This window comes from Bos indicus x Bos taurus, chromosome X (assembly GCF_003369695.1).
Source record: "Bos indicus x Bos taurus breed Angus x Brahman F1 hybrid chromosome X, Bos_hybrid_MaternalHap_v2.0, whole genome shotgun sequence".
Classification (NCBI taxonomy): domain Eukaryota; kingdom Metazoa; phylum Chordata; class Mammalia; order Artiodactyla; family Bovidae; genus Bos; species Bos indicus x Bos taurus.
Genome location: NC_040105.1, coordinates 142180815 through 142195427, shown reverse-complemented (window position 1 = coordinate 142195427; position 14613 = coordinate 142180815). Strand labels below are relative to the sequence as shown.

Genomic DNA, 14613 nt, shown 5'->3' with positions numbered 1-14613 from the left:
GCACTTTAATAAGTGATCTGATCTAAAAAAAAAAAGAAGAAAAAGGAAAAACAGAAAAAAAGCTTCCCATGGTTCGTCTTAGAAATGGAAAGTGAAGGTGGACCGATTCCACCACCGGATCCTATTGAGTTCCCAGCAATTACATGAGGCCCGCAGCTTGCTTCTCACCCTCGCTCCCAGCGTCCCTCGGGGGTTTAATGACCTAAGCAACTTTCGTCCCCCCCCGACCCCTGTCCCGTCTTGGTACGGCCCGTCCGGCGTTTGGCATTCCACCCCCGTCTTTTCCTCTCAGGTTGGTTCAGCCCCGGTCTACTCTGGGGTGGTGCTAAGCCGGCGCCAGATCGACCCTCGACTGAGGAGAGGCAGTGCGGTTCCTCTAGGCGCTTCTCCGTTGGTTCCTCCGGCTTCCTCAGCCTCCTCACCACCCGCGGGGACCCGAGAGCTCGGTGTATGCCCCACCCCTGACCCCGCTAGAGACATGTCCACCCCGGCTCGGCGGCGTCTCATGAGGGACTTCAAGAGGTAACCCGCCCGGGACTCTAGGGGCCGGGGGCGGCAGCCGGGGTTCAGGGCGGGGCCGTCAGGGGACCGGCGGGCGGCGGGTACAGGCTAGCGGGAGGTTCCTCTGCTGTTTCCCCGTAGGTTGCAGGAGGATCCTCCAGCCGGAGTCAGCGGGGCTCCGTCTGAGAACAACATCATGGTTTGGAACGCGGTCATTTTTGGGTGAGTCTGCGTTCCGGATGGTGGTGAGGGCTGGGGGACCCGTGTGCCCGTTGGGACCGACCCGGTGCGGAGGCGGGGACTGAGCGAGAAGGTTTGGGGCTCGTTGGGCCTAGGCGCCTCCCCGGAGCCTGTGCCTCGATTAGCTCGGTTCCCGCTGCCAGGGGAACCGTTTGGGGTTCGGAGGGGGCGGGGCGGGGAGCGGTGGCGCTTCGGCCTGCCTGGGGTTTCTGAGCCCCAAAGCTCTATTGGTAGTGGCTTTTCAACCCGGGAAGCGGTGGTTTACCAGAGGTGGGGCGAGCAGATGAACCGGGGAGAGAGGAGCCCCCATGAGGGAACTGACTTGTTTCTCTCTCTGTTGTAGGCCTGAAGGGACCCCGTTTGAGGATGGTAAGAGAGTTTCTTTACCCACCTTCTGGGACCGTGATCTTCTGGGGAAAGGGTTTCCCAGTCAGCCTAGAAGTGCCTCCTACTTAATAACCCGCTTCTCCCTAGCCTCTGCCTGCTAAAGGCTTGAGAGGAGTCCAGTCTGTGGCAGGTTGTTCTTGCTATTGTCCGCTTGACTAGAACTGCACCTTTTTTCCTGCTGCTTAAAAAAAATCTGAGTAAGGCAGTCACTTTTTAAAAGGAGCATGATACCACTGATGTTAAGTGTTTGTGAGGTTTGGGTTGTGATCCTGCTAAATTCAGCACCACCACCCCCTCCATCAGGACACTGAGTTAAGATCAACCCAACCACTTGCTGATCCACTCGGAGACCCCAGGGACTGTCTGGTTCAGAATTCTGTCCCAAGGGTGGGAACTGTGTTCAGCAGGTGCTTCATGTGTGTTGTTGGATGTTGAATGGATGCAGGCATCCCTTGCACACAACTGTCTGGTTTCTACAATCTGACATTGAGTGCTTTTCAGCCTCGCTGCTTTAAGATGGTCTTTAATGGCACCTTCAATAGCCAGTTTATTGTTTCTTATTTTTAAATGAGTTTTCAGCATGTGCTTTTATCAAGACTTTATGATCGGTCATCTCAAGGCAGTTTCACAATCGAGGGGAGCGTTAATGTACTCTCTTACCAGTGTCCAACCTACTTCAAGATACTACACATACTTATAGGTACATGATTTTTAGGTTTAGGTTTGACTTTTAAAAACACAGTAAGTTGCTTTTTAAGGACTTTTTAAAGCTTCTTGTTTTGATATAGATTTGTGTGGAGTTGTAATTAATAATACAGAGAGACCTTGTGTACCCTTCACCTGTTCCCCCCTCTCCCTTGGTAACATCTTGAATGACTATGCACAACCAGGAAATTGACATTGATATAGTTTTATGTGCACTCAATTGTGTGTGTATGTGTGTGTGTAGTTAATTGCTTTTGAAAGCTTAATGCATTTAAAAAGATGATTAAAAGTATTTGAACTACTGATTGACATCTTTAATATTTGAGGTATTTTTAAACAGAAAAGGGCCTTTCTGTTATTTATTTTCTTCTCAATGCCTTATATTCCTTTGGTCATATAGCATTTGAGGGACATCTGTACACATATGCACACACACATGCATACACCTCCATTTGAAGGTGGCAACAGAAGCATTTCTATAAACTACTCAGTACAAGCAAAGTTGTCAAGTCAGATTGCCTTTGGATGTTACCAACCACAGCATGTTGTGAGGTAAATGAATACAAAGCAATTCTAGGATTTGTCTCAAACACTCAGATTTCCCTAGCAGATTGGAAACAGTAACCTAGATACTTTGTTTCTTCTCTGCCTTCACCTCCTGGGTAAATATCACTGTTCTTCAGTGCTTTGATAAAAAGAAGTGACAGCAAGGGAGTGTGATCCTGAAGGCATACTACTTTGGTGCTCGAGGTAAATCATTTGAACTGATCCTGATCCACAAAAGCTAGCTAGGCTTAGTTTTCCTCCATTAGATTGGTTGCTGGTTCTTCATACTTAAGCTTTATGTGCAGATTAGCTGTGTATTTGCTTTAGCTCCAGCAGCTTTATTTTCATTGGCTTCCTTTCTCCTCCTGATTTTATTCAGACTGCTTTATGCTGGGCACAACTTTATTAATAGTACATCGCTTTGCTAGGGGTTGGCAACGTAAATATTTCAAGGGTGCTTCTCTCGCTTTAAGTGGTATGAATTGGAAAAGTACTTATGGAATCCATTATCTACCTGGACCTTCCCCCTTGACATTACTGGTTCTATTTTTGATGATGTGTCTCTCCAACCTGACATTACTGAAAGGAATTACTCAGGCTGAATGACAGTACCCTTTACTGATTCATTCTTTTGAGCAGTCTGCTATCCATGAATGCTTCCTCAGGTGTCTCGAACACTAACCAAGGTTACAAGAATTTTTTTGACCATTTAAAAATACCTCTTATTTACACCTAGGAAATTTACTGGAAAGGCCCAATTAGGAACAAGTGGCATAGTTGATTTTGCTGTTGCCAATGTATGATATAAATCAACAGCTTCAGAACTACTTTTGCTGATTCCTCGTAACCATCTGGAGCAGACGTTTCCAGAACAGTAGCTGCTGCTGCTGCTGCTGTCACTTCAGTCGTGTCCGACTCTGTGCAACCCCATAGACGGCAGCCCACCAGGCTCCCCCATCCCTGGGATTCTCCAGGCAAGAGTACCAGAGTGGGGTGCCATTGCCTTCTCCGTCCATAACAGCTAGGTCCTAGTTAAAGAGCTGAACTTTTAAAAATAGGAACTCTTCAAGGTATTTCGATTTAACTTCACACAATTGAAGTAAGAGAGCTATGTTCCCAAGAGCTTACACTACCAAACAAAACACTGGGGGTAAATGCATCCTCATAAAATATCTTAGCATGTATGCTGAATATGAAGGTTAAGAAACAATGTATTCTCCAGCACATCATCTGAAAATTGTTAATAGAAACAGTAAGATACTAGTATTTGATTTTTACAGTGGATGTATTCTTAAGAATTTGGTGTCCTTTTTTAAATGAATCACTTAAAAGTCCACAAGGGGTGTTCTTAAGGTACATAAATCCTGTAATGAAGGTTGGTTATTATCTTAAAAGTCAGACTTTTTCAATCATCAAAAAAATTTAAGTATATGTACTTTGCTTCCTCCTCAGGGGTCACAAACTGGTGGCTAAATGGCAGAAAACACCTACAGAGGTGCTTTCTTTGGCCAGTACAATATTTTCAAAAGTTGAATTTGTGACTGTTTTTAGGCAGAACATACACTAACCAAATCACTCCCTATTGCTATACACCAGCCATTTAACACATTTATATAATTGTCCAGGTCCCTAGGTATAGATGGATTAATTCCTACTTTCCTTACAATGTTGTGGCCTCCTCAGGAAGATAAAAAATCAGTACAGATTGTGTACAACAATGGTGAGGCTCAAGTTTTCAATTATTTTAAAGCCTAGCCTTCTAAATATTCAGAGGATAAGCTTAGGCTCAATTGCATAACATTAATTCTAGGATTTTAAATATCCTTAATGTTCGTTTTGGATCTCATTGCATTGAAAGTTGTACTGAAGAGGTTCTCATTGTTTAATGCAGCTAAAAGTATGAAGAAAGAAAGAAAGAAAAAGTAGCTCAGTTGTGTCCGACTCTTTGCAACCCCGTGGACTGTAGCCCACCAGGCTCCTCCATCCATGGGATTCTCCAGGCAGGAATCCTGGAGTGGGTTGCCATTTCCTTCTCCAGGGGATCTTCCCGACCCAGGGATCGAACCCTGGTCTCCCGCGTTGCAGGCAGATGCTTTAACCTCTGAGCCACCAGGGAAGCCCTAAGAGTATGAAACATCCCTTTAAATGTGTACTTTGAGTAAGATGTGGGTAAGTCCTACTAATTTATATTAATATTGACATAAACAGGTGGTTTCATTTCTCAAGACATTAAGTAAGCTGTTCTAAAAGACTTGATTAACTTCTTTGGTAGCTAGCTAACCACCTTGTTGAACTTTTCAGCAAGCAGTAGGCAGAAAGCTCAAGTCAAGGGTTTTGTGAACCACCAGCATATGTTCTCTACTTGCATTTCACTGTGCATGTTTGATGTAGGTCAGAAAGAAAGTACTATCTAGTATTTGAATTCATTAATTGTATTTTTCTTACTGATAATGGTTTGGATTTTGGGGTTTTGCCTCCTGGGTCTAGAGATGTGAAACTGTAGAATTATTGTAACTAAAGTATTTATGAGGCACTTGTTTTATATCACTATGCATCTTTTTCTCTTTTAAACCTCATAACAATGTTACGTAGTGGGTATTATTATTAACCCATTTTACAGATGAGGAACTTGAGGTATAGTCAAGTTAAGCACGGAGAAGGCAGTGGGCACCCCACTCCAGTACTCTTGCCTGGAAAATCCCATGGATGGAGGAGCCTGGTGGGCTGCAGTCCATGGGGTCGCAAAGAGTTGGACACGACTGAGCAACTTCACTTTCACTTTTCACTTTCATACATTGGAGAAGGAAATGGCAACCCACTCCAGTGTTCTTGCCTGGAGAATCCCAGGGGCGTCGGAGCCTGGTGGGCTGATGTCTTTGGGGTCGCACAGAGTTGAACACGACTGAAGCAACTTAGTAGCAGAAGCAGCAAGTTAAGCAGCTTCCCCCAAGGTTTCATAACGAGCAAGTAGCAAAGCAAGGATTTGAACCCAGATCTGACTGCAAAGCTTCTGCTTTGCCCCACTTTTTGACAGCAGAGCCTGGTGGGCTGCTGTCTTTGGGGTCGCACAGAGTTGAACACGGCTGAAGCAACTTAGTAGCAGAAGTAGCAAGTTAAGCAGCTTCCCCCAAGGTTTCATAATGAGCAAGTAGCAAAGCAAGGATTTGAACCCAGATCTGACTGCAAAGCTTCTGCTTTGCCCCACTGTTTATACTTATGCTTGCCTTCTGTGTGGCTTTACCACCTTTAAGAACCATATTTAATGATCGTTTTAATTTAAAGTACCTGGGAGCTCTGCATACTATTAAATCTGCCCAATTTTAGAGCAATTTCTTGATGATAAATCTCTAAGCTATAATTTAAGTGTATATCAACACTGAGCCAAATGTGTTTATACTTGAGATACATAAGGAAGCTCAAAGTTTTGAACTAACTCTCATTCCCACTTTTTCTTGCATATTATAATATTCAGTTCAGTTCAGTTGCTCAGTCGTGTCCGATTCTTTGTGACCCCATGAATCGCAGTACACCAGGCCTCCCTGTCTATCACCAACTCCCGGAGTTAACTCAGACTCACGTGCATCAAGTCGGTGATGCCATCCAGCCATCTCACCCTCTGTCGTCCCCTTCTCCTCCTGCCCCCAATCCCTCCTAGCATCAGAGTCTTTTCCAATGAGTCAACTCTTCACATGAGGTGGCCAGAGTACTGGAGTTTCAGCTTTAGCATCATTCCTTCCAAAGAACACCCAGGGCTGATCTCCTTCAGAATGACTGGTTGGATTTCCTTGCAGTCCAAGGGACTCTCAAGAGTCTTCTCCAACACCACAGTTCAAAAGCATCAATTCTTCGGAGCTCAGCTCTCTTCACAGTCCAACTCTCACATCCATACATGACCAATGGAAAAACCATAGCCTTGACTAGACAGACCTTTGTTGGCAAAGTAATGTCTCTGCTTTTCAATATGCTATCTAGATTGGTCATAACTTTTCTTCCAAGGAGTAAGCGTCTTTTAATTTCATGGCTGCAGTCACCATCTGCAAATGATTTTGGAGCCCCCCAAAATAAAGTCTGATACCATTTCCACTGTTTCCCCATCTATTTCCCATGAATTGATGGGACCAGATGCCATGATCTTAGTTTTCTGAATATTGAGCTTTAAGCCAGCTTTTTCATGCTCCACTTTCACTTTCATCATGAGGCTTTTTAGTTCCTCTTCACTTTCTGCCATAAGGGTGGTGTCATCTGCATATCTGAGGTGATTGATATTTCTCCCGGCAATCTTGATTCCAGCTTGTGCTTCTTCCAGCCCAGCATTTCTCATGATGTACTCTGCATATAAGTTAAATAAGCAGGGTGACACTATACAGCCTTGATGTACTCCTTTTCCTATTTGGAACCAGTCTGTTTTTCCATGTCCAGTTCTAACTGTTGCTTCCTGACCTGCATATAGATTTCTCAAGAGGCAGGTCAGGTGGTCTGGTATTCCCATCTCTTGAAGAATTTTCCACAGTTTATTGTGATCCACACAGTCAAAGGCTTTGGCATAGTCAATAAAGCAGAAGTAGATGTTTTTATGGAACTCTCTTGCTTTTTCCATGATCTAGCAGATGTTGGCAATTTGATCTCCGGTTCCTCTACCTTTTCTAAAACCAGCTTGAACATCTGGAAGTTCACGGTTCACGTATTGCTTAAGCCTGGCTTGTTGAGCATTACTTTACTAGCATGTGAGATAAGTGCAATTGTGTGGTAGTTTGAGCATTCTTTGGCATTGTCTTTCTTTGGGATTGGAATGAAAACTGACCTTTTCCAGTACTGTGGCCACTGCTGAGTTTTCCAAATTTGCTGGCATATTGAGTGCAGCACTTTCACAGCATCATCTTTCAGGATTTGAAATAGCTCAACTGGAATTCCATCACTTCCACTAGCTTTGTTCGTAGTGATGCTTTCTAAGGCCCACTTGACTTCACATTCCAGGATGTCTGGCTCTAGGTGAGTGATCACACCATCATGATTATATTAGTAGGACTGAAAAAGAAGAACTATGCTTTCTCCCTCAAAAATAGGAAGAGTTATGGCCAGGTGGTGATAAAGGTGAGGTGTGTTCTGATGGACTGTAGCATGTTTATCCATTTCAAAATACTATACCGTTTGTCCTTAGTTATAATTCATAGTATCTTTAGATCTGACTTTAAATTTTAGGGAGTAAAAATAGTTTGAAGAATACGTCTCCATATGTTGCATTTTACATTATTCTGAAACTTTGGGACGCATGTTCATACCAAGGGCACCTTTGTTAGCAAATTGTACTGTCAGTTTGCTGGTAGAAAACACATTTTGGTATTGTTATATGTAACATCTAGGAGTAAAATGATTGTGATCTTTTTTCTTAAGTGGAAAGGCAGAATGGAAGCAAGGAAGAAATAAATTGCTAACTCTGAAGGAACCAGTAACAGATTATAATCTTATCTGAAGTGTGGTCTATTGTATTAGAATAAGTAATGTATTAAATGGACCAGAGTAATATAGTGGAACATGTATCACCTTATACCAGATAGTAACTGATTCCTTAAGATTACTTGAAGAAATTTCAGTCAGGAAAAAACAGTTGCCCAGTTGTTTTCTTGAATTTATTAAAACCAACTAAAAATAACATCTTGAAGGAAATAATCTCCCCAAAATCACAACTTCCAACAATTCTTTTTTTTTTTTTTTTGGCTGTGCCTCATGGCATGTGAAACGGCAACCCACTCCAGTGTTCTTTGCCTGGAGAATCCCAGGGACAGGGGAGCCTGGTGGGCTGCCATCTATGGGGTCGCACAGAGTCGGACACAACTGAAGCGACTTAGCAGCAGCATGTGGGATCTTAGTTCCCCAGCCAGGGAATGAACCCACATCCCCTGCTCCCCTGCAGTGGAAGCATGGAGTCTTACCCACTGGACCGCCAGGGAAGTCCCACAACAATTCTTGAATTAGATCCAGCTTGTCCATTTCTTATAAGTTTCTAACCTAGTATGTTTTAGGGCCTCCCGCGACCTTAGTTGACACATATTCAAGAAAAATAATTTGTTTCAGTGGTAGCGTAAACAAACATCATTAGAAAGAAATTTACTGGAGACATGAATGCAATCTAATGTGATTTTTAAATTATTTCTGCCATTAATTCCCTCCATTAGTGTGAATTATTGAGTTGGTTTTATAGTTAAGTACCTTGTGAGTCATACTTAAGGGTTTTTAAGAGAGACTGTGAAGTTTTTTCTGGCTTACATTCAATTATGTTTTCATCATAGAGTTGCTATTACATGAAAAGGAGCCAGGGAACACTTTTATACTTTTTCCCTGCTGTTTTAAAAATAATTAGATTGTTGATTTGTATTTCTAGCATTGGTTTTTGAACCTTTGTGCTCATTCTTTCTAGTCCATTTAAAAATCACTGGAGAGTTTAAGATGACAGCTGATGAAAATTGGACTTTATTAAGGTCTTTCAGTCTTCTAAAGGAGGAAGGCCAAACTTTGGCTGTAGTTGCTTGTCATTTTAAGGATGTCTTCAAAATGTACAGGGGCTAAAGTTATCCCGCAGGCAGTAGTTTTGAGTTTAAGATAGCTGTATTTAAGTTTGGGGGAGAATAATGGAAAAACAAAAAATGAATCACTTTTGAGTGGTGGTTCTCACACTGTTCATTTTTAGGGCAGTTCCTAGAGCTGTACCTCTTACCTGGTCTCTTTCCTACTCTGTATCTTTGTATTATTTCATATAATACTTGAAAAACAAGTCATGTAGCATTAAAAGCAAAGTACTACTGAACAAAATGATAAATGTCTTCTTAACCCTTGCTCTTCTAATTACAGGAACCTTTAAGCTTACAATAGAATTCACTGAGGAATATCCAAATAAGCCACCAACGGTTAGATTTGTCTCTAAGATGTTCCATCCAAATGGCAAGTATCACTTTTTAATAGAGTATTCTAAACTGCTGTACTGTTTATTCCACATTTCCTATTTATTTGTCTGTAGTACATGAGTATTTGTGTAGGAATCTTGCTGTTTTCTGAAAGCTGGTCTTGCTCATGGTGGCCTATTGCTGTCTTGGTTTAGGTCCTAGAATGAAGCCAGGAAGGGACACTGCATTTGTTTGGAATCTGAGAGCCTTCTGGTTTTGATGATTTTATAATTTACTTAATAAACAAAAATAAAGGTGTCCTTGAGGTTTCCTTTTAATGTAAGGCCAGATTTGGGTAGTTTTGTGTTGTAATTATATTCACTAGCATTTAAAACAACCGTTCTCAGCTTTGGTTGCATATCAGAATTAGCATGGAACATTTAAAAGCTATGGATGCCCTGGCCTCACTCCAGACCTGCTGAATATCAGATTCTGGTTGAGGTTCAGGTATACAGTGTATTAGAAAGTACCACAGGTGAGTCTAACCTAGTACTTCACTTTTCTCCCTTCCTAGTAGCAAGCCTAGAACAACTTGCCTTTTATTCAGGTTAATATTTCCAGGGCATCAGATATTTTTATCTTCATGCCAAAACGAAACTTTGTGAACTCTGAGCTATCTTTTGTTATTTCAGAGAAGAGGTAGTGTTTAGAAATTTGGTGGAATGAATTTCCCATACATCTGTGGATGACTAGGAACCCTGTTTAAAAAATATGTGTGGTTTCCTGGGTAACAGGACAGTCTTTTCAGAATAACAAGCACTAAGTATCTTCCAGTTTTACACAAATTATATTTGACATTCTCTGATCATCCCAGTTGTTTCACTAGTAGTGATTATGACACTTCTTTTAGGAATATAATTGAGAAGCAGCTTAGGAATCTTTTTAAACCTCCAAAGCAAAGTATTCTTGACTCTATTTGTCTTGACTATGATGTTAAAACCTTAATGGTTTTATTATGTTTAACATAACCTACTTCTATGCTTTTAGTCTATGCAGATGGTAGCATATGTCTGGACATACTTCAGAACCGTTGGAGTCCAACCTATGATGTGTCTTCCATTTTAACATCCATACAGGTGAATTTTCCTTAATGTGACTATCCTTTGATACATTTATATTAGCAATTGTTTTTTGAAAGTCATAAGTAAAAAGTAGGTCATTAAGACCTAAGCCACCAGAAAACATATTTGCCTAGCTATAGCAGACTAATGTAACTGAAGATTATTATGCTGAGAGCAAATTTAGCTGCTACCTAGGATAATTCAAGTGATTATATCTAGGCTTGTTACAAATTGTCTCTATAGTCTCTACTGGATGAACCCAGTAGAGGAACTGAGGAACTGACTTGTTACAAATTGTCTCTATAGTCTCTACTGGATGAACCCAATCCCAATAGTCCAGCAAATAGCCAGGCTGCTCAGCTGTACCAGGAGAACAAGCGGGAGTATGAAAAACGTGTTTCTGCGATAGTAGAACAGAGCTGGCGTGACTGTTGACCTGGGTGGAAGAAAAGCAGCAGCAGTCATAAGGAAAATATGTATTGATGTGTCTGTTCTTCAGTGTCATTACATTTACTTTATTAAAAGCAAAATAGCTGTTGTGCTGTTTCCATTGTCCTTTGCCAAGCTTTTCCTATCCCTTCTACCTTCTCCTTAAACATCAGAGAACACCCTCTATGAGATCAAATGTACTGTACCTGGGTTACGTGCAAAAATTACTAATGCTTACTTTCCCTTCTCTTGTATCTTATTTCCAGTTTTAGGGCAGTTTTGTGTTATTCTACTTTACACTAAGCTTTTAAAATTGTTTTACAAGTGGTGCTTATGCATAGCTTGATGACCGGAATGTTTTTAACAAAATGATTGCTGAAGCCTTCACCCTGGCTGGTCCTTCACTTGTGTTAGATTTAGAAATGAATTTTTGGAATATGGCATGTAGAAAACAGGGAAACAAATCCTTGTAAACATCCACTTTGAAAGAGCAGTGGAAGCTTAAAAGGCTATGATACTAAGATTTAATCAATATGAACTATTTTTTACTGTAGGAAGGAGAATTTAAAAGACTTGGCCAAAGGAGTGCCACAATTATGATAACTCACACATTCTCTCCTTGCAAGATACTCACTGGACACACCCAAAGTAAGTTTCAGAATACTGCAGTCTTCTGGATTTTCACTTTTTAAAGAGGTGTGGGAGCAGAGGAATGGAAACAATCATTAGTTTTTAATTAAGCTAGGAAGGTTGGAGAAACTTTAATCTTTTTAAAGGAGCTGTTCTGCCCTATGTAAACAAATTTATAATCCCACATTGTTTTTCTTTTAATTAACCCAAGGAAGGGAACATATCTGTGGCAAACTATTTTCCACTCAAATCCTCAGTTAATGCTGCATGCTTTAGTTTCTTCTTCCCTTTCAGTATTATAAGAACATTAAAATCAATGTTTGCAGTCTTTTCTTTGAATATTTATACTTTTAGACAGACAGTACCCTTACGTAGCAGTGTGGGACAAGGCTTGTAAATGTTTGGTCTGATGCTCCATTGACACCTTTTGTGCATTTATCACTCTTTTAAATCTAACTTTGCATAAGTAACCCATGTAAAAAATGTACATTTTTCAAAACTTGTAAATAAAAATAACCTTAAAATTTTGTAGTCAACGTATAATTACGTTTTAGCTGAGTATGAATACAGATCCTGGGAGAGGGAAAAGAGAAGATATTGCTGGAGAGGACCTTTATTCTTTTCAGTCTTAAGTATTTCATGCTTTTTAAAACATTCTAACAGAATGTAAAACTATTCAGAGTTGTTTCAGCATATATTATAGGCAGTTAAGGGAGTGAAACTGCTACGTGGGGAGAATTAACCTGGAGATTTACCATCATCCTAAGAGACCAAGGTCTAACATTGATCCTGACATTCCACCTCTTAAAAAAAGCCTTAGCTTAAAAAAAAAACTACTATAAAATGGTATTTTAAGTCTCAAGTAAAGTTTGGGAATACAGGTATCATCAGTGTTAACCTTGTTTAAACAAAAACTTTCTTCTGAGGAGCAACCTAGTTCATTTTATAGAGACGAGGACAATGACTGGAAATTCACTTCTTCACTTGGTGGGAGGTGGTGATAAATGAAATCTAAGTCCTTCTGGTGTATTTAAAGGAGCTTCAACATGAGGGAGCTCATCCTGCACTGAACACACCAACTGGTTCGATTCACCTGGGAACAACATCCTTAGTAAGTTCATTTCTGCTTCTTAGTAGAATGACATTAAATCAGTCTTTATTTGGCAGAGTAGTTTTACATAAATTTCTTCATCCTACTGTGGCTGGGTTGTTTTTTTTTTTGGGCTGTGCCACATGGCTTATGGGAGCTTAGATCCGTAACCAGGGACTGATCATGGGCCATGGCAGTGAAAGTGCCCAAGTCTTAATCGCTGGACCACCAGGGAATTCCTGTGGTTGGGTATCTTGAACATTGACACTGTTACTCATACTTGAAAAAATTAAGGTGAGATTAGGAATATGCATGTTTATTTTTTTTTCTTTCGTATACCTCCTGAGAAACACTATTCCAGTATCTTTCATGGGATAATCCTTTTAAAATCTTACAACAGCATCAACAAACTGACTTCCCCAAAGCATCATATCCATGGTCAAAAGCACCACAAATCATTCAAAATTTAATACAGATTTGCCTTTTTTCTTTACAGTTTTTTTTAAACAAATGCCACAGGCTAACAACACCATACACTAATTTATAACAATCATAAATTTAAAACATATATGTGAGGTCCCCTTTCAAATGGCAGATTGAACTTGAATCTTCAATTCTGCACCTGCATGTATGGCAAAGGGGGTATGATGAAGAGCTAGAGTTGTAATTAAGAGTCCCTTATTTAGAACCCATCTCCAGCTTCAAGAGTTACTCATAGCACAGTGAATAATGTACTGTATACTACTTTTAAAAGAATCCCAACAATGCATGAAATTTCCATTCATTTTGTAATCAAAGGGGAGGGAAAAAAATCTAAAAAGTAGATCTGTGAGCCTTAATGCTATAAATATATATGTAACTGAAAACAGAGTTAGTTCCTCAGTATAATTTATTCAAACAAAACTTAGAGCTGCTCATGTACCTGTGCAGGTTTTATAGCAAGGTTACAGTACTGGGTTAAAAATGCCTGCTGTCTCATGTCTCAAAGAAAGGGAAAATATAAGAACCAACAAAAAGGGGACACAATAGAACAGCAAGGTTGTCAGCAGCTCATTCTTGCCAACCCCATTTCTCAACATATTCTCAAGCAGAGTTAGATGATTTAAATTTCATTTATCACCACCCCTCCCACCAAGTTAAGAAGTGAATTTCCAGTTAGATGAATTTCCACATTAATACCAAGGCTGATCCTAAGAAGTTAGGAAATCTGGACCCTCAAACTGAGAACCAAATATATACTTGGCCCCATTGTTTCAGAGCTTAACTAACTACACTGATATTCTATTCGTTTTAACTTATACAAATAAACCAGATTTATATAACATTACCCTACTCCTCTGGGCCCTGAATCATTTTGGGAAGAGGAAAGAAACGTAAAGCGAGGAGTTTTTACACTCAATCTCCAAAGCCACCCTTACCCAAGAGAGGTGAAGGTGGGCTTTTCTAATACACTAATTGAACCATAGCTTCTCAAAGTTGGCATGAGACTAGGAGGTAAAAAACATAATCCTAAAAAATCTATGAACATTTTAGGTTAGTTCCCTTTGCCACTGTTAAAAGATTAAGGGCCAAAATAAAACGCACACCTCATTCCTCATCCTACTAACATGAAAGGCCAGACACTGTAGGACAAAAGTTGGTGGAAAGCAAACATCATACACTGTGTTATCATTGTAGGTGACTGAAAGCCATAGAGATCCAGGCATAAAAGAAAATCCCCTTCTATTTTTAACATATTGATTTAAGTACAGTGGACAGCTTCTTAATGCAAAATATACCTAAGAAGGGAAAGGAAGTTGTTCATTGTGGGCCAATGTCAAGTTTGGTGCTAAATGTTTTAAGTCACTGTAAGCACCCTAACTGTTCTAAATATGAAGTCACTGGAGGTGTTTATCAATATTCACCTCTGAATATTAATAGTTGATTTACCTGAGATACAAAAAACAAAATCATGTAAAAGGAAACAGCCTAAGGTTTGGCTGCAGCCAGCATGTTGGTCCCCGGGGAAAACACGATGGGTCGCTGACTGGCTGTTCCTATCTGCTAAGGCATCATGTTCATCCACATGTGTTCTAGTGTTGAAATG

The 14613-nt window shown here is 40.5% G+C and overlaps 1 protein-coding gene across 1 annotated transcript; it reads left to right on the top strand.

Moving 5' to 3' along the window:
* Window positions 1–276: 276 nt before the first annotated feature.
* On the top strand, window positions 277–11964 carry UBE2A (ubiquitin conjugating enzyme E2 A). The gene is made up of 6 exons (XM_027534969.1): window positions 277–522; window positions 643–723; window positions 1085–1110; window positions 9226–9315; window positions 10305–10393; window positions 10685–11964. Exons 1-6 carry the CDS (start codon window positions 479–481, stop codon window positions 10811–10813), a joined length of 459 nt encoding a protein of 152 aa, XP_027390770.1. The 5' UTR covers window positions 277–478; the 3' UTR covers window positions 10814–11964.
* The last annotated feature ends 2649 nt before the right edge of the window (window positions 11965–14613 follow it).